This window comes from Hyperolius riggenbachi, chromosome 1, assembly GCF_040937935.1.
Source record: "Hyperolius riggenbachi isolate aHypRig1 chromosome 1, aHypRig1.pri, whole genome shotgun sequence".
Lineage (NCBI taxonomy): Eukaryota > Metazoa > Chordata > Amphibia > Anura > Hyperoliidae > Hyperolius > Hyperolius riggenbachi.
The window spans coordinates 91,000,041-91,020,584 of NC_090646.1; the positions used below are offsets into that span (position 1 = coordinate 91,000,041).

Consider the following 20,544-nt stretch of genomic DNA (forward strand, 5'->3'; position numbering starts at 1 on the left):
AAATTGCCCGACTCCACGACTCCGACTCCACAGCCCTGCATTTTAACAATAGAAAAACAATAGAGGTTAAAGTGGATCCAAGATAAACTTTTACTCATTGCATAGTTGTGTTCCTTTCATATAGTTTATAGGGCATTCCGTAAGCCAAATCTTTTTTTTTTTGTGTGTTTTAATACTCAAATTTCCCTATGAATTAAACAAGCCTCGCCCACAGCTCCTTTTGTGCTTTGGCACTCTTAGAGCAATGTAGCAAGGGCTTATGGGAGCTCAGTCTGGGCAGGAGGAGGAGGTGTTACTAGCCATAGATTTCAGAGGCAGAGGGGAGGAGGAGAGGGGATTGAGCCGAGGGCTGGAGATGATATTAGCTTGCCTATGTAATGTGACAAGCAGAACATGGCTGCTGTCATTGTATCACAGGAAGAAATAATCATATACAGTTTAAGTTGTTTGCAGCTAGATTTGCTGTGCAAACTATCTAAACATTATATAAGATATATAGACAAGTTACTTGTTATAGTTAGTTTTTCACCTTGGATCCACTCGTAAGTATTGGCACTATCTGCAAGGAGTTTGTATGTTCTGCCCATGTCTGCATGGGTTTCCTCCCACATCCCCCCAAAAAATACACATAACTTAAATGGCCTCCTTTAAATTGACCCTAGACTAATGATGGACTTGTGACCATGGCAGGGATTAGATTGTGAGCTTCACTGTGGGACAGTTAGTGATAAGACTATATACGCTGTAAAAGCACTGCAGAAAATGATAGCACTGTATAAGTGCTAAATAATGATAATTTTCGAGCAATGGTTCAGACAATAATCTAGTGTGTGTACAATGCTTTTTGCAAAACCTATTAGAGAGCCAAGCTTTGCCTACATGCCCGGAGGCATCCTTTGTTATTCTGAATTGAATGCAGGATTGAACTGAACTCCTATTCTCCATTAATTTAGGAATGTTGTCCCATTATTACTATAAAAATATTTAACTGATAAAATATGTATTGAAATGATGATGTATATAATTAATACTCTGTTTAATGTTCTATGCAGATACGTGACCTCAAAACCCTACTGCCTATGCCAGGAGTGATGGTGGGAGACATTGGCAGGAAACTGGGCCAAAATGGTTTAGACAATGGGTGAGTGGCAACCAGCTCTACTGAGAAATGTACATACAGTGTATGACACTGTTTGTAAATTGCTCCGACCAATGGTGTTCTTCCTGATTCTCCAGGGTTCTCCATACTTTTCCCCTTACATTGAAGAAATACAAGTGATTGCTCTAAGCGGCACAATTATTTTTCCTTTTGGATTTTTGATTAATTATGATTATTGTGACAACTGTTGAGGTAAAATCTACAAGGAAACAGAAAAGCGCTCCGTGTGTGGCAGTTTAACGCGTCCTCTCAAGAGGATAGGTCTCACCTGGATTGGTAGGCTGTGTGCTTGAAACAGCTGTTGTTAAGGCCAAGCTGCAGAGCCGCACAACTGCGCACACAAGTGATTTCCCCCTTAGCCCCCCCCTCCTTTTCTCCCCACCAACAGAGCTTTCTGATCGCCCTCCAGATGTTTGTTGTTTTTTTAATAAATATTTATCTCTTTTTATTTTTTAACCTCTTGAGGACTGCAGTGCTAAACCCCCCCTAGTGACCAGGCCATTTTTATTAAAATAGGCCACTGCAGCTTTAAGGCTAAGCTGCAGGGCCGCACAACACAGCACACAAGTGATTCCCTTCCCCCCCCCCTTTTATCCCCACCAACAGAGATCTCTGTTGGTGGGGTCTAATTGCCCCCAGATTGTTTATTTATTTTTTTACAAATATTTTTGTTACTGGTTTTTATTAAAAACGGTATGTTTCTTTAAATCTATTCCCTCCCTCCCCACAGCCAGCCAATTATGGCGATCGGCTATCATAGGCTTCTGCCTATGAGAGCCGATTGCTCTCCAGTGTCCCAGAGGGACGGCCGTGTCACACAGCTGTCCCCAGTACAGCGCTGCTGCCGATCGCAGCGCTGTACATGCAAATAGATGGCGATCACGCCGTCTAACAGTCTCTAACAGACTGAAGGCGGGGCGGAGCTCCGCCCCACAAGCAGGAGATGTGCGCGCAGCCTGCGCGCGATCTCCTACATTAGCTGGCCCCAGGACTTTACGCCAATCGGCGTTAGGCGGTCCTGGGGCTGCCGCCGCAGTCACACCCATTGGCGTGACGCGGTCATTAGGTAGTTAAAACGGGGGTGGAGGCGCCCAATGCATAAAAGATAGGCTAATAAGCTTTTGATCTTATAAACAGAGAGGTAATCTTACCTCTCTTGAAGAATTTAGACCAGCTGATTGAAAAAAGGTCTTTTATTTGAGCACATAAAATTAACAACGCATTTCAGGAGTGCTTGCCCGCTTCCTCGAGTTACTGAAAAAACAGGTGCCTTAACTGCTGTGGCTGTGTAGCAAGAATGAGCGCCTCTATGTTGTACACGTGTTACTCTGAGCAGCCAGGTACTGGGTTCTTGCAATCCAGCGCTAGGCAGAGCGGTCTTTGTATGCCGAGGTTGTTTGTCCCAAATAGCGTTCCTGCTGTACTTGCGTTTCTGGAAATGCGTGGCTAGCACATGTGCATGCACGCAAGTGGTGACAATTGTTTAGGTTTTAATCTAATAATTGTTAAATGGTGATGCGTTTCGCGGGGATTCTCCCCTGCTTCATCAGCCACTGGAAATACAATGAATGGGCCAATAAATATATACATTTTGGAGGGAGAAACTGTGTTTCAGGGATAGGACATCTAATTGACCAGCAGGAGTCAATATGCAAATGAATGCACTACCCAAGTTGCATTACATTTTACAATCTAATCTTCTGTTAAAATCTAATCTTGTTTAGTGAGTATTAACGACCTATTATAACAAACTAGTAATTTTTTAACTGTTTTTACAAGACTGTTGAGGTAAGTGACATTTTAAGGTAAGAAAAGAAGACTATGGTTGTTTAATAACTGGGGTCCCATTCACTAAGGTTCACATGGGCTGCAGAACGTCAGTGAGGATAATGGTGACAAATCTGGTCTGGGTTTAATAAAGAATTGTCTGCTACTACTAGTTGAAAATGGGTCTAGTTCTTATAAGGGTCTCATGAGACTAAGCAGATGTTACTGAAATGTCTAAATTAGCATTTGTGTTACTGCAGATGTGAAGCAGGTTGTTTTGGCACGTATTAATATTATAGCTAAAGTATATGCCTTTTATTTTAATGGAAACATTTATATAGTGCTTTTCTCTTTTTGCACTCAAATCGCCTGTAACTACTAAGGGCATGCTTACTGTTTACCAGGCCAGCCTGCAGTGTTGAGTCATCTTGCCCAATGACTCCTTACTGAATAGCTACTGGCTTCAACCAGGATTCAGACCCTGGTCTGCTATGTCAGAGCCTGTGTACTTAACCTCCCTAGTAGGGTTGCAACGGTATGAAAATTCATGGTATGTTAACCGTCTAAAAAAATACCATGGTATGACGGTATCATGGTATACAATATTATACAATTATCTGGACCCGGGGCCTCCCCCTTACATTACATAATGTGCCCGCGCACACACACACACCAGTATGATCGCCAGATGTGCCCAACTGATTTGGGCGCAGGATACAGCGGTAAAACGGCTCACCCTGCTCCTGCAAAAGTCCTGGTAACTTTAAATACTATTTCCCCTCCAGGTTGCCATGGGTAGTGGTAAGAGATGTAATTTGACTGCCAGCTATAGTGTTTTTATAGCATTTGTGCTCTTTCCTTTGACGGCACCCAAATTACTCACTGAGCGCCGCTATAGTTGTAATTCCTATTACGGCCTATGGCGGCACCCGCTGCGCCTAAATCTCCGGCGTTGTTTTTACAGAGCTCCACTCCCACACGCACCTGTATGGTAGCCAGGTATAGGTGCCTCCAGTATAGCTAGTTAGGTATAGGTGCCTCCAGTACAAGTAGCCAGGAATAGGTGCAACAAGTAAAAGGTGGCCGCAGTATAGGTAGCGATGGATAGGTGTAGCCAGTAATAGGTGGCCACAGTATAGGTAGCCAGGATAGGTGCCCGCAGTATAAGGAGCCAAATGTGGGTAGCGGGGACGCAGTGGCGGGGGGTAAACAAATACTCACTTGACAGGGGTCCTGAACGCGTGTACTTCTTTCTTCTTCCTGTTTTTGTGTTCCATGTCCTTGTAAAACTGTTAGAAGGGAGAAATGGAACGAATTAACAGGAACAAGGAAGAAGTAAGTAGTACGCGCATGCAGGACCCCGGCGAAGTGAGTATGTGTTTAACCCTGCCACTGTGTCGCCCCACCCCGCGGAAACTGGTAAAATGCCATTGTGCATGGCATGATTGCAACCCTACTCCCTAGTGGTTAAAGAGGAACTGCAGTGAAAAAAAAATTATACATGATTTAGTCAGTGTCTGACCATTGTAAAATCTTTCCTCTCCCTGATTCACATTCTGACATTTATCACATGGCAATATTTTTACTGCAGGCAGGTGATGTCTGTGGAAGGAGATGATGCATTTTGGCAGTTGGCAACAGCTGTTATTTCCCACAATGCAACAAGGAGGCTCCCACAGTGTGAGGTCAGCACCCTGGTGCTGACATCACACTGTGGGAGGGGTTTCACCACAATATCAGCCATACATAGCCTCCTGATGATCTGTTTGAGAAAAGGAATAGATTTCTCATGGGAAAGGTGGTATCAGCTACTGATTGGGATGAAGTTCAATCCTTGGTCACGGTTTCTCTTTAAATACACTTGCGGATTTTATAACCTAAAAGAGGTACCATTTTTTTTTCACAAGTTTGTAAACACTAAAAGGAGGAAAAACAAGCTGGATAGATTTGTGGCAGCCCTTGCACTTACTCGCCTCCTCTGGATCCAGCGCTGCTATTCTACCTCTGTCCACTGCGTGGTGCTCTACGCCTATAGTGAGATCACCCACTGTTATGATCTGTACGGAATGTTTGTTACTGAGAGTTCTATGCACAGAGGGAGATATTGCTTGCTTGGCAGTTTGAAAAAGCTGTTATTTCTCACAATGCAACCAGGTTCACAGACAGCAAACTGTCAGGACCATGGTTATGACATCACACTGTTGGGGCGGGGTTTCACCACAATATCAGCCATACAGATGTCCCTGATGATCTATTTGAGAAAAGGTAAACATTTCTTGTGGGAAAGGGGGTATCAGCTACTGATGGTGATGACGTTCAATCCTTGGTTAAAGTTCCTCTTTAATAGCATAGGATCCATCAACGTGTCCCTTTTCCAATCATTTTAAAGGAGAAAAAGTTTCCATTTTGGGCTCGAGTGTGAGCTGCGCCTGAGCCTTCCAGTAAGTTGTCGTTAGGGAATTTCAAAGCTGTTACCATCTGAATCATCTGTGGATAAGTTGCGCTATCTTACACATTACTTCTTCAGTTTTGATACAGTGAATGGTTGTGTAGCAGAAAATAGTTTGCATTAGATTCTAGCTCGTCAATACAATTATGTTTTTTTAATAATCACCAGTTTTCTTCTCTTACAAATTGTCTTGCCGATGTTCAACCTCTAGATGGCAGCATTGCTTCAGGCAACACAAACCTTTTTTTTTCCATTAGTCAAACTAAAATAAAACTAGTTCCTGGAATTGGGCTTAAAACATAATGTAATGCAGAAAACCAACTTCAAAATTGGCACGAAGTATCTGGACTGTAAGAAAACGTGATAACATAGCATATAAAAACAATGTCCTCTTTTACCATCTATGTATGTGTGTAAGGGCTGAGGGAAATCATTCAGTGCACCTTGGCACATTACAGAGAGGAGGGTAGAGGAGGGTACTTGGAATCCCCTCAGGAGATCATGGCCCTGAGAAATTGCTCAGGTTAGACCAGGGGTCTCAAACTCAATTTACCTGGGGGGCCGCAGGAGGCAAAGTCATGATGAGGCATCGCCGCCTCTGCCCGCCCCTCTCACTCTTCCTTCACAGAGAGGGGCGGAGAGAGGCGGCGATCCGTGCGGCGATTGACGTCAGGAGGGGCAGAGCTGAAGCTGAAAGCTCTGCCCCTTCCAGGAAATGCCGGCGGATTGCCCCCCGGGCGATTTGGGGGCTCTGCAGCCCTCGTTTAGCGGCGGGGATGCGGCGGATTACTTGGGAGCACTGAAGCGAACTATAAGGAAGCTTTTGCCGGCGAGGGCCACAAAATATTGTATCGAGGGCCGCAAATGGCCGGCGCGCCGCGAGTTTGAGACCCCTGGGTTAGACTAATGGTAGCACTGGCCCAGTTAGCAAACACCCATAGCCATATTAGTTACCACTGCACTGCAATGTTAGCTGAAGCAGAACTATGACTGCAACAAGCTGAAAGTATACAGATCACCTGGGGGCTCCAATGTGCATCAACTAACAAGTAAACTGTGTGTGCTTTTGGGGTGCAGGGGGGGGGGGGGAGAGGCTGCTCTCTATCTTCCCCCTGTGCATATGAAAGCCTCCATCATCTCTTTAAATTCTCATGCATCCCCAGCCACAATGAATGTTGGGGACACATGATGCATGCTGGGATATGTAATTCCCATTCCGGCCAGCAGATGTGATCACATCAGTGAACTTCATCTCCTAGCATGATGGGAGATCTGACCAGATGGGGACGCTCTATATCCGTTTCAACCTGTGGTTTTACAGCACCAAGGGAGAGAGAAGATAGAGGCTTCCATATAGGCAAGGGGGGGGGGGGGGGGGGGGCTACAGACCAGTGCCTCGTAGGTTAGTAAATGCTTGCTGCAGCTCCCAATGTCCACACAGTTTACAAACCTTTTTTAGGGGAAAGTTCATTTGAAAAAGTTCTCTTGAAGTTTGGTTGATGCAGCTGTGAAGTTTTTTTTAATTCAACCCAGGGAGAGGTTTTCACACACTAGATGCTAACCCAGTACTCACTAAAATGAATCTATTTTGGTCTGTCAGGCTTCCAGATGAAAACGGCCTTTAATTCAGCAAGTCAATAGTCTTTTTTTTTTTTTTTTTTTGCAGCAGCAGTGGGTTTGTTGATATTTGTTACCGTATGTAACTAAAGTTACATATCCATAGGTACGTCTAAGATGGACACCTGTATAGACAGTAAAACATACATCAGACAATGGTGTCAAATTACAGCAAACACTATGAACTTCCAAGACATACAAGCCAGATGTAACCCCCACCCTGTATATGTAGCCAGAGAAGCCCCCTATATTAGGTAGTCGGATGCAGACCCCTCCCCCTTCCTGTGTAGGTAGCCACAAGGGCCCCAGTATTAGGTAGCCTCCCAGTATAAGATGCCCCCTATTGGAGTGAGGCATCATCCCAAAAAGTTTTTTCATTTGTTGCTTTCTCAGTACTGTACTTACTGTAGAGCTACAGTGGGATGCGAAAGTTTGGGCAACGTTGTTAATCGTCATGATTTTCCTGCATAAATCTTTGGTTGTTACGATATAAAATGTCAGTTAAATATATCATACAGGAGACACACACAGTGATATTTGAGAAGTGAAATGAAGTTTATTGCATTGCCGAAGTGCACAATAATTGTTTAAATAAAATTAGGCATAAATTTGGGCACTGTTGTCATTTTATTGATTCCAAAACCTTTAGAACTAATTATTGGAACTCAGATTGGCTTGGTAAGCTCAGTGACCCCTGACCTACATACACGGGTGAATCCAAGTATTAGAAAGAGTATTTAACCACTGCCACGCTTATCTACGCCCCTTTAAAATTCACCTGAGTCACAGGGGCGTAGATAGGCAACTCCTGTTTATTTTCCTTCTGTGCACGATCGCGGTCGCATCCGCGTGCACGCGGATGTGTATACGCGTCGGGCACCTGCTGGTCTGTGATTGCCTGATGTGAACATGTGTTCACAAAGCCAATGACGGTGCTCATTCATGCAAAATGTGTGTAAACCTTGCATCAGTCTCTATGCTGTTACAGTTACTGAGATCACTCGTGAGATGATCTCCTATAACTAACACAGCATTAGTGACTGATCAGCATCAGTGAGGTTTTTTTAAAATAAATTATACCCCCATTAAGCCCATTAACCCTTGCCTCCCTTAAATGTGAAAATTGCTGTGGTTTTTAGGTGAAAAACCCTGTGGTAGAGAAGTGGTTAAGGGGGTCAATTGTAAGTTTCCCTCCTCTTTTAAATTTCTCTGAAAAGTAGCAACATGGGGGGGGGGGGGTCTCAAAACAATCTGAAGACAAAGATTGTTCACCATCATGGTTTAGGGGAAGGATACAGAAAGCTGTCTCACAGATTTCAGCTGTCTGTTTTCACAGTTAAGAACATATTGAGGAAATGGAAGCCCATGGGCTCAGTTCAAGTTAAGGCTCGAAGTGGCAGACCAAGAAAAATCTTGGATAAACAGAATCGATGAATGGTGAGAACAGTTAGTCAACCCACAGACCAGCACCAAAGACCTACAACATCATCCTACTGCAGATGGAGTCACTGTGCATCGTTCAACCATTCGGCGCACTTTACACAAGGAGATGCTGTATGCGAGAGTGATGCAGAGGAAGCCGTTTCTCCGCCCACAGCACAAACAGAGCCACTTGAGGTATGCTAAAGCACATTTGGACAAGCCAGCTTCATTTTTGGAATAAGGTGCTGTGGACTGCTGAAACTAAAATTTAGTTATTTGGGCATAACAAGGGGGCATTATGCATGGAGGAAAAAACAACACAGCATTTCAAGATAAACACCTGTTACCTACAGTAAAATATGGTGGTGGTTCCATCATGCTGTGTGGTTGTGTGGCCAGTGCAGGGACTAAGAATATTGTCAAAGTTGAGGAACGCATAGATTCCACTCAGTATCAGCAGATTATGGAGACCAATGTCCAGGAATTGGTGACAAAGCTGAAGCTGCGCCAGGGTTTGATCTTTCAACAAGACAACGACCCTGAACCGTGCTCAAAATTCACTTAGGCGTTCATACAGAGGAAGAAGTATGACGTTCTGGAATGGCCATCTCAATCCCCAGACCTGAATATAATTAAAAATCTGTGGTGTGAGTTAAAGAGAGCTGTCCATGCTCGGAAGCCATCAAACCTGAATGAACTAGAGATATTTTGTAAAGAGGAATGGCCACAAATACCTTCAACCAGAATCCAGACTCTTATTGGAACCTACAGGAAGCGTTTAGAGGCTGTAATTTCTGCAAAAGGAGTATCTACTAAATATTGATTTCATTTCTTTTTTTTTGTTGCCCAAATGTATGCACCTGCCTAATTTTGTTTAAACGATTATTGCACACTTTCTGTAAATCCAATAAACTTCATTTCACTTCTCAAATATCACTGTGTGTGTCTCCTATATGAAATATTCAACTGACATTTTTTATCATAACTACCAACGATTTATACAGGAAAATCATGACAATTAACAACGTTACCCAAACTTTTGCATCCCACTGTACACTCTTATTGTCAGTATGCAGGAAGTGAGGGAAATTCGCCCAGGTTTACACAACACCATTATATTATCAGAAAGGTTTTCAGCCCCCTCAATGCTATATGAAACTATTTTTTTTCCCGATAACTGGGTTTTAAAAAATAAACAGAAATAAGACAAGGAGTCCAGCTGGGTTCAGTGCCCTTCGCCTGTTTAGGCTGACAGGAACCTTTCAGTGTTAGCTGTTTTTTTTTATTATTGATAAACACAATCACACATGTTTGCATGCTAGAGTTTAATTCCTTCCAGTTTATGGAATCCATTTGACGTGAGAGGTCGGAAACAGTCACACTTCCTGATTGGAGAGCCTCTGAAGTCAGGAGATATATTGATTTCTTAGTGTGCCTCAGGTACTCCAGTTATTGCATGTGTACATAATTGCCTATTAAAGTTTGATTCCATTTGAATTCCCCTGTACGTGGGAATGGGCACTGTACTGTGCTGGTGTAATTATCACTGGGCTGAATGTATTACCTCATGCCAGAAACAGCCATAACATTATACATTGTGCTGCTGGGAGTAATGTAATGTTTTCACAATGTGTGTCTGTTGTGTTTTTATCTTCTATTTCTGACTGTGAAATAGTAATCTCTGCATATGCCATGTAGTTACTGAGGCATTGTTTGTAAAGAATCCATAAAGTACTGTGAAATCATTTATTCTTAATATTTATTTGATTATGCTATAGGGCCATCATCATCTTCATATGATTATTTAACATAATGCCATCATATTATTATCTTATTAGATAGAGGCTTATTATCATTATTATCTTATATAGTGGCCAGTGGCATAGCTGAGGTGCTTGGGGCCCCAGTGCAAGTTTCACATGGGCCCCAAGCCCTCTATTTGAATTCCCAAAACCTACCAAGAACAGCTTCAGTGTCTGAGAGGTGTAATCAGAGTAAGGAAACAGTTTAAGGATTACCACTATGTAATGCACATATCTAGGTGTTAAAGGATACCTGAGGTGGCATGTGACATGATGAGATAGACATGTGTATGTACAGTGCCTAGTGTTCCTTTTTTTCTTTCTCTGCCTAAAAGAGTTAAATATCAGGGATGTAAGTGGCTGACTCAGTCCTGACTCAGGCAGGAAGTGACTACAGTGTGACCCTCACTGATAAGAAATTCCCCTTTTTACCTCTTTCTTGCTCTCGGAAGCCATTTTCTGCTAGGAAAGTGTTGTATAGTTGGAATTTCTTATCAGTAAGGGTCACACTGTAGTCACTTCCTGTCTGAGTCAGGAATGAGTCAGCCACTTATATATCTAATATTTACCTCTTTCAGGCAGAGAAAGACAAAAAGGAACACAGCATAGTTATTTGTGTGCTAGGCACTGTACATACACATGTCTATCTCATCATGTCACATGTCAGTTGGGGTATCCTTTAATCATCAGCATAGCACCAATAAAAAGCTAAAAAGATGGATTAAGATGGACCGCTGTGGTCCAAGAGCCTCGGTGCAGTGGAATCATATTGTTGTTATTATTGACTTGTGTAGCATCGGGGTGATAACGAGGTTATTCAGGGAACAATAGAATATTACGGTTGGAGGAAATTGGTAAGACATGTTGAAGGGGAATATTATCTTAGGTTGGGGGAAGGGGAGAGGACGGGGAGCTACAGGTGTTTACATTGGTGGACATTGCTAAGACATGGGTCCTTATTCAATTAACTTTTCTCCTGAGTATTCTCCTAGGAGAGATCAAAAAGTCTCCTTAATAAAATACCTTTTGTTTTATTAAAACTTCTTTCGCGAAAAAAGTAGGCAGTTAAAAAATGTGACAGATGACAGGTTTTGGGCCAGTCCATCTTTTTAAGGGGGATTCTCAGGGCTTTCTTTGTTTTCAACAGCATTTCCTGAACAACAGTTTAAGTGCCAAAATAGCAAGATACCAGCCGGCCTCCCTAATCACTTGCACGCTATTATGTCAGTTAGATTTTGCAACTGTTGTTCAGGAAATCCTGTTGAAAACAAAGAAAGCCCTGAGAATCCCCCTTAAAAAGATGGACTGGCCCAAAACCTGTCATCTGTCATTTTTTAACTACCTACTTTTTTCGCGAAAGAACTCTTTAAGAAAGCAAACTTCTGTTTTGAACAGCATTTTAGTAAAGAGGCTTACACACACTCTACTAATAAGCCTTCTTCGGACTTTGTTCCTGTACATATACAGGAACAAAGTCTGAAGAAGACTTATTAGCCGAACGCTTACTTTTTATTTACCTCTATGTCAGCCAATAAATGGTATCACCCTGATTCAAAACTTCTTGCTTTTACTGATGGCTAACACGGTACAACACTCTATTACTTCTAGATTTACTGACAGTCTCAGGTGCTCCATGCATTTATACAGAGTGCTGTGGAGGATCTGTAGCTGTATGAACCTGGCTCTAGAAGACCTGCTGCAGGGATTGCAGCCTCTTGCCAATGATTATGCTTGTTTACTCAGAGTGAACAGTTGCAGGGATCCCCTCTGTAGCTCTGCACAGTAGTATGAACAGCTGGCAGTTGCAGGGATCCCCTTTGTAGCTCTGCACAGTAGTATGAACAGCTGATAGTTGGAGGGATCCCCTTTGTAGTTATGCACAGTAGTATGGACAGCTGACAGTTGCTGGGATCCCCTCTGTAGCTGTGTACAGTAATATGAACAGCTGACAGTTGCAGGGATCCTTTTTGTAGCTCTGCACAGTAGTATGAACAGCTGATAGTTGGAGGGATCCCCTCTGTAGTTATGCACAGTAGTATGAACAGCTGACAGTTGCAGGGATCCTCTTTGTAGCTGTGTACAGTAGTATGAAAAGCTGACAGTTGCAGGGATCTCCTCTGTAGCTCTGCACAGTAGTATACTATACAGCACAACAGATCCTGCCTGTCCTTGGGATCATTGATCATCACCTGACATGCCTGCTCACCCGGCACAGACTCCCGAGTTATGGAATGCAGCACAAGCTGGGTAGTATCTGTGCCGTGTTTTCATTTTACCTGTCTTTGCATACAGCTAGTAATCCCTTTCCAGACACTCTCTGTTTGTTGACTGTCTTTCTATAGCTGGAGCCGGTATTAGGGGTCACGCTGTCGTGCATGTTTATTTTTATTAGAACGTATTTGACTGGGACTGTAAACCATTAACGCAGTCTGTGACAGGCCAAGCTGCACAGCTCTGCTTTTGAAACTCTCGATTCTCTTGTACAGGAAGGTGAATCAAAATAAATTGCTGCTGGAAAGACAAACAGTCAGCAAGTCTAGCGTGGAATGAGCCATTTTCCACATTTTAAACATTTCGACTTAAACGTAACCCCCTCCCCCCTGTGCTATTTATAGTTAGAGTGGCCTGACACACATATAATTACAGTAGTTCTGTCATTCTTTTTCTAGAAGCAAAAAATGATGTCCGTTAACCACAGTGTTGATTTTTAAATATGGAGATTTACATTTGTTTTTCTCTTTCTGGTTACATGTTTGTTTAACCACTTGAGTACCAGCAGTATCCGGCCCCTTAAGGACCAGAGACTGCTGGTACACAATACAGGGCTCACCAGCGTCTGCCCACACGGACCTGTCGCTCTCGCTGTTCATGACTCTCCCATCGCTGAAGCCCACTTGCCCAGCCGTTTCGAATAAATGACAGCAAAGCCCCGTGAGGCGGTCAGGAGCTGATTTCATTTAGCTAAAAGGGAAGGGGGGGGGGGGGGGTGGAATGAATGTATTGCAAAGTAAAAAAAATAGAAGAGAGATCAAGCGATGATTGCTATTTGCCATGTAATTTGTTCATATTGTTTGATCCACAATCGGTCTGCACGTAGTCATCTTGACTACTGGCAGACATGAAAAATATATCTGCCAGTAGTAAAGATGCAATAGGCTAAAAGGTTGTTTTTTTTATAGATATACATATGCACAGAGGGAGATACTGGTTCCTTGGCAGTTGGAAACAGCGGTTATTCCCCACAATGCAACAGGGCTCCCACTGTGTGATATCAGCCACACAGAGCCCCCAGATGATCTATTATAGAAAAGGAAAAGATTTTTTTGTGGGAAGATGGTATCAGCTACTGATCGGAATGAAGTTCAATCCTTGGTCACAGTTCCTTTTTAAATGTTTATTTTTCACCATAGTGGTCCTTTAAACCCAACCCTGTCCTCAAGGCCCACCAACAGTGCATGTTTTGTGGAAATCCACAGAGGTAGTTAATCAGCTCTGCTGAGACACTAATTACCCCACCTGTGATTGTTTGTGGTTTTCTGCAAAACATGCACTGTTGGTGGGCCTTGAGGACAGGGTTGGGGAACTCCGCTTAAAGTATACCTGTAGTGAAAGGTGTTACTTACCATAGGAGGGGGAAGCCCTGCTTCATTTCTGGGACCCCCGAATAAGAGCTTGTCAGCAGCTCACACAGGCACACTAACCGTCCTGACTTTCTTCAGAAAAAGCCGGATCAGATCTTCAATAATGTGCAGACGCAAGCCGCCTGCACAGCAGCACGGACCCAATCGGGCTTGGCTATTTCATGCCGGAGCCCAAGCAGGATGGTGCTACGCCTGTGAGAAGGGAAGCCAGTCTTCGAGGGTCTCAGCGCTGGATCGGGCTGATGTACGGAGACGGAGAAAGTCTCTTCAGGATCCAGAGGCTTTCCCCTGCCGAGGAAAGTATCTGATGGCTTCCGCTTTACTTCTAGTTCTGTGGTGTCCAGTAAGTGGCATGCCTCTGCCATCACAGCACTTCCTACTGACTGGTTGGTACATTAGTCACTTTCCACATCATGTAAAGAGTCATCACATAACTGTCCGTGATCAGTGACAGAGTGAGACATCCACAGACCTATCATTATGAAAGTCACCCACAATCACAGGGATTTTTGTTTTTTAAACAAACCTTTTTTTCTTATGTCTATGGTTGCAGTCTGAACAAGCTGTCAGAGTGAATTTGCTAGTGTTTGTGCCACAACAGTTCACCGCAATTACCAGTTGCCACGGCTGTTGCTAAGCCAAGAAATGGCATCACAGTGCTCCAGTGGATTCTTCATAATCTGAGCGGGTCGGAAAAAGCTCTCAAACTTCTCAAATTCGCCAAGTACAAGGCAGCGTACAGCTCCGAGATAGACATACATAGGTACATAATAAACTATACAATTACATAAATAAATCAGAGATGAGCATAAGTAGGTGCATAATGAGATACATAGTTATATATTTATTTATTTATTGTATTTATAAAGCGCCAACATATTACGCAGCGCTGAACATTAATTTAGGTTACAGACAATATTTAGGGGTGACATACAGCAATACGACAATACAGGAATACAAGAAAACCAGATCACACAGCACAGTATGAGTACAAGGTAATGCTTAGTCAGTCACTGGATGGAGCATGGAGATTAGGCAAGTTAGGTTCACTTAGATGCATAGCATGGGTTCACAGTAATGGAGGTGCAAGATCAGGTAGGACACAAAAGGAGGAGGACCCTGCCCAAAGGCTTACAATCTAGAGGGAGAGGTAAGGACACAAATGGTAGGGGACCAGAGTTCAGCTGTAGGTTTAGAGCACTTGTGAGGGGTAGTAGGCCAGAGTGAAAAGGTGAGTTTTGAGGGCTTTCTTGAAGATGTTGGAGGGGGCTGCCCTAATGGGTGGAGGTAGGGAGTTCCATAGTGTTGGAGCAGCTCTTGAGAAGTCCTGGAGGCGTGCATGGGACTGGGTGATGCGGGGGGCGGTTAGGCGAAGTTCATTGGAAGAGCGGAGTGAGCGGCTAGGTGTGTACCTCTGAGTAAGATCGGAAATGTAGGTTGGACAGGTTTTGTGGACAGATTTGTAGGTCAGACACAGTATCTTGAATCTGATTCTGGACTGGATAGGAAGCCAGTGGAGGAATTCTAGGAGGGGATCTGCTGTGGTGGAGCAATGGGAGCAGTGGATAATTCTAGCTGCCGCATTCATGATGGACTGCAGTGGGGCTGTACGGGACATAGGGAGACCAGACAGCAGGGCATTGCAGTAGTCAAGGTGGGAAATTATGAGGGCATGGATGAGGAGTTTGGTGGTGGCAGAGGTCAGGAAAGGGCGAATCTTACAGATGTTACGAAGGTGGAAGTTGCAGGACTTTGTGAGGTTTTGGATGTGGGAAGTGAAGGAGAGTGCGGAGTCCAGGGTGACACCCAGACAGCGGGCTTGAGAGGTAGGGCGAATGGTAGTGTGGTTATATATTGGGGAGGTAGCACAAATTATGTATTGGCGGAACCCATATTACACATTGGGGATTGCTATTTGGGTGAGGCTGAGTGTAGGGCCAGGAGAGCTTGGGGGTAGAAAGTGTTTCTGTGCCTGGAGGTCCTGGTGGCGATGGCCCTGAAGGGCGACCAGATGGTAGTAATTTGAGGTAGCGGTTGCCTGGGTGGGAGGGATCGTTAGCGATCCTTAAAGCCCTTGATCACAGTATGGAAGAGTAGATATGGTCAAGAGGTAGGAGGGGGTCCCTATAATCTTCCCTACAGTTTTTATGAATTTTGTCACTACATAGAAATACCATTCTATATTGCAAAGCGATAGGTTGCAGGATTCTTGAAATGTTTGCAAATCATTGTCAGAACCATGTCAAGGAGAAGTGTAGAATTTTCACATTTTTAACTCTTCTTCATGAGATTCCTATTCCTCAAGAAGGAAACACCAAAAGAAATCCAAGAGTGTGAGATGCAAACTTGGAGTTTGATAAAACATCTATGCTACTATCATCTGGAGACCAAACAGTCCTTGTAGTGACTCCCCAACCAAGGAAAATAAAAACTCAAAAGTCGTCAGCAAAGGTCATGACCAATTCAGGATAAAGAAAGTATTTGGATGCCTATGTTCAGTCAGGAGAACTTGCTGTGCTGATTATAGGCGGTGTTGAAACAAAAGCACAGAGGGAAGCTTTGGATAAATGTACTCATTTGCAGGGCAAGCCACCCGCTCACAGAGCTGACAAGGCCATGGATGTTTTGAAGAATTTGGGGTATGTGTGTATAGACCATCCACCCTGCTCACCAGGTCTTGCTCCATCGGAGTGTTAAATGTTTGCAGACTATAAGGGCTGATTCACACTACAAGAGCTTTTTAAGCATTAGTGATTTTAAAAGCTCTTGCTAATGCAATGCTATAGGGGATTTTTTAAAAATCACATTGCTCCAGGGTGAACATACACAAAGGATAACATTAGAAAGAGCTTTTAAAATCGTAAAGTGCTTAGAAAAGTTCTTGTAGTGTGAACGAGCCCTAACACTGGGATGGGTAGCAGGTGATTTGGTCTTCTATGATAGGCACAGTGATTCACCAATACCAGTGTTTAGTTGTTCATGCACAAACTGCATGACCACACCCATTTCCTTAGTGCACAGGATCTCCAGAAACCCTAGCAATTCCCCTGGAGTTTGAAATGGGGCACATTTATCAACATGGGCGTAACAATCACCCCGTGACCCTCGCCATCGCAGGGGCAACCGGGGTATTTAGGGGCCCCTCCTGCTCCCTCCCCCCAACTGCAAGTGCAGTCAATTAGCAAAAAAACCCTCCCCGTTTGCTCCCAAAAACTGTCCCTGCCACCGCCTCCCACTATGCAGAGTAACGGGGGGATGTGTAATGTTTTCCTGCTTCCAGACGCTGCTTCACAGCAGAACACTCTCTGCTGCCATTCGCTGGCTCCCGATCACGTGACCCTCGTGGGATTCGGGGACCAAGGGGGCCCCATGCTATCATTTTTGCCGGGGGGCCCTATTAAGTGTAATGATTTTATCAAATTTATAAAACAGCCTTTTTTAGCTGTAGAAACCTTGATGGACCCTAAATAGTTATCATTTAACCACTTGAGGACCGTGGGCTTTACCCCCCTTAAGAACCAGGCACGTTTTTTCCATTCAGACCACTGCAGCTTTCACGGTTTATTGCTCGCTCATACAACCTACCACCTACATGGATTTTGGCTCCTTTTCTTGTCACTAATAAATCTTTCTTTTGGTGCTATTTGATTGCTGCTGCGATATTTACTTTTTATTATATTCATCAAAAAAGACATGAATTTTGTCAAAAAAATGATTTTTTTTTTAACTTTCTGTGCTGACATTTTTCAAATAAAGTAAAATTTCTGTATACATGCAGCACGAAAAATGTGGACAAACATGTTTTTGATAAAAAAAAAAACCCATGCAGCCTATATTTATTGGTTTGGGTAAAAGTTATAGCGTTTACAAACTATGGTGCAAAAAGTGAATTTTCCCATTTTCCAGCATCTCTGCCTTTTCTGACCACCTGACATGTTTCATGAGGGGCTAGAATTCCAGGATAGTATAAATACCCCCCAAATGACCCCATTTTGGAAAGAAGACATCCCAAAGTATTCACTGAGAGGCATAGTGAGTTCATAGAAGATATTATTTTTTGTCACAAGTAAGCGGAAAATGACACTTTGTGACAAAAAAAAAAGTTTCCATTTCTTCTAACTTGCGACAAAAAAAATGAAATCTGCCACGGACTCACTATGCTCCTCTCTGAAAACCTTAGTGTCTACTTTCCAAAATGGGGTCATTTGTGGGGTGTGTTTACTGTCCTGACATTTTGGGGGGTGCTAAATTGTAAGCACCCCTGTAAAGCCTAAAGGTGCTCATTGGACTTTGGGCCCCTTAGCGCAGTTAGGCTGCAATAAAGTGCCACACATGTGGTATTGCCGTACTCAGGAGAAGTAGTATAATGTGTTTTGGGGTGTATTTTTACACATACCCATGCTGGGTGGGAGAAATATCTCTATAAATGACAATTGTTTGATTTTTTACACACAATTGTCCATTTACAGAGAGATTTCTCCCACTCAGCATGGGTATGTGTAAAAATACACCCCAAAACACATTATACTACTTCTCCTGAGTACGGTGATACCACATGTGTGGCACTTTTTTGCACCCTAACTGCGCTAAGGGGCCCAAAGTCCAATGAGTACCTTTAGGATTTCACAGGTCATTTTTGTTTCAAGACTACTCCTCACGGTTTAGGGCCCCTAAAATGCCAGGGCAGTATAGGAACCCCACTAATGACCCCATTTTAGAAAGAAGACACCCCAAGGTATTCCGTTAGGAGTATGGCGAGTTCATAGAAGATTTTATTTTTTTGTCACAAGTTAGCGGAAATTGATTTTAATTGTTTTTTTTCACAAAGTGTCATATTCCGCTAACTTGTGACAAAAAATAAAATCTTCTATGAACTCACCATACTCCTAACGGAATACCTTGGGGTGTCTTCTTTCTAGAATGGGGTCATTTGTGGGGTTCCTATACTGCCCTGGCATTTTAGGGGCCCTAAACCGTGAGCAGTAGTCTTGAAACTAAATGTCGCAAAATGACCTGTGAAATCCTAAAGGTACTCATTGGACTTTGGGCCCCTTAGCGTACTTAGGGTGTAAAAAAGTGCCACACATGTGGTACCGCCGTACTCAGGTGAAGTAGTATAATGTGTTTTGGGGTGTATTTTTACACATACCCATGCTGGGTGGGAGAAATATCTCTGTAAATGACAATTGTTTGATTTTTTACACACAATTGTCCATTTACAGAGAGATTTCTCCCACCCAGCATGGGTTTGTGTAAAAATACACCCCAAAACACATTATACTACTTTTCCTGAGTACGGCGGTACCACGTGTGACACTTTTTTTGCAGCCTAGGCGCACTAAGGGGCCCAACGTCCTATTCACAGGTCATTTCGAGGCATTTGTTTTCTAGACTACTCCTCACGGTTTAGGGTCCCTAAAATGGCAGGGCAGTATAGGAACCCCACAAGTGACCCCATTTTAGAAAGAAGACACCCCAAGGTATTCCGTTAGGTGTATGGCGAGTTCATAGAAGATTTTATTTTTTGTCACAAGTTAGTGAAAAATGACACTTTGTGAAAAAAAAACAATAAAAATCAATTTTTGCTAACTTTTGACAAAAAAATAAAATCTTCTATGAACTTGTCATACACCTAACAGAATACCTTGGGGTGTCTTTTTTTCTAAAATGGGGTCACTTGTGGGGTTCCTATACCGCCCTGGCATTTTACGGGCCCAAAACCGTGAGTAGTCTGGAAACCAAATGTCTCAAAATGACTGTTCAGGGGTATAAGCATCTGCAAATTTTGATGACAGGTGGTCTATGAGGGGGCGTATCTTGTGGAATCGGTCATAAGCAGGGTGGCCTTTTAGATGACAGGTTGTATTGGGCCTGATCTGATGGATAGGAGTGCTAGGGGGGTGACAGGAGGTGATTGATGGGTGTCTCAGGAGGTGGTTAGAGGGTAAAATAGATGCAATCAATGCACTGGGGAGGTGATCGGAAGGGGGTCTGAGGGGGATCTGAGGGTTTGGCCGAGTGATCAGGAGCCCACACGGGGCAAATTAGGGCCTGATCTGATGGGTAGGTGTGCTAGGGGGTGACAGGAGGTGATTGATGGGTGTCTCAAGGTGTGATTAGAGGGGGGAATAGATGCAAGCAATGCACTGGCTAGGTGAACAGGGCTGGGTTCTGAGGGTGTTGGCGGGTGATTGAGTGCCCTAGGGGCAGATAGGGTCTAATCTGATAGGTAGCAGTGACGGGGTGATTGATGGGTAATTAGTGGGTGTTTAGGGTAGAGAACAGATGTAAACACTGCACTTGGGAGGTGATCGGACGTCGGATCTGCGGGCGAACTATTGGTGTGGGTGGGTGATCAGATTGCCCGCAAGGGGCAGGTTAGGGGCTGATTGATGAGTGGCAGTGACAGGGGGTGATTGATGGGTGGCAGTGCCAGGGGGTGATTGATGGGTGGCAGTGACAGGGGGTGATTGATGGGTGATTGACAGGTGATCAGTGGGTTATTACGGGGAAGAACAGATGTAAATATTGCACTGGCGAATTGATAAGGGGGGGTCTGAGGGCAATCTAAGCGTGTAGGCGGGTGATTGGGTGCCCGCAAGGCAGATTAGGGTCTGATCTGATGGGTAACAGTGACAGGTGGTGATAGGGGGTGATTGATGAGTGATTGATGGGTAATTAGTGGGT

The 20,544-nt window shown here is 43.8% G+C and overlaps 1 protein-coding gene across 5 annotated transcripts in view; it reads left to right on the forward strand.

Annotated features, from left to right (window-relative positions):
* LOC137563743 (peroxisomal acyl-coenzyme A oxidase 3-like) overlaps positions 1 to 20,544 on the forward strand; it is a 372,185-nt gene that overhangs the window by 27,643 nt on the left and 323,998 nt on the right. For all 5 annotated transcript variants that reach the window (XR_011030424.1, XM_068276653.1, XM_068276644.1 and 2 more), the window contains exon 7: positions 1,053 to 1,141. Coding sequence is in view for 4 of the 5 variants with exons in the window: in XM_068276653.1 (XP_068132754.1) it covers positions 1,053 to 1,141 (89 nt within the window). In the remaining variant the exon portion in view is untranslated. The remainder of the gene's footprint in view (positions 1 to 1,052; positions 1,142 to 20,544) is intronic.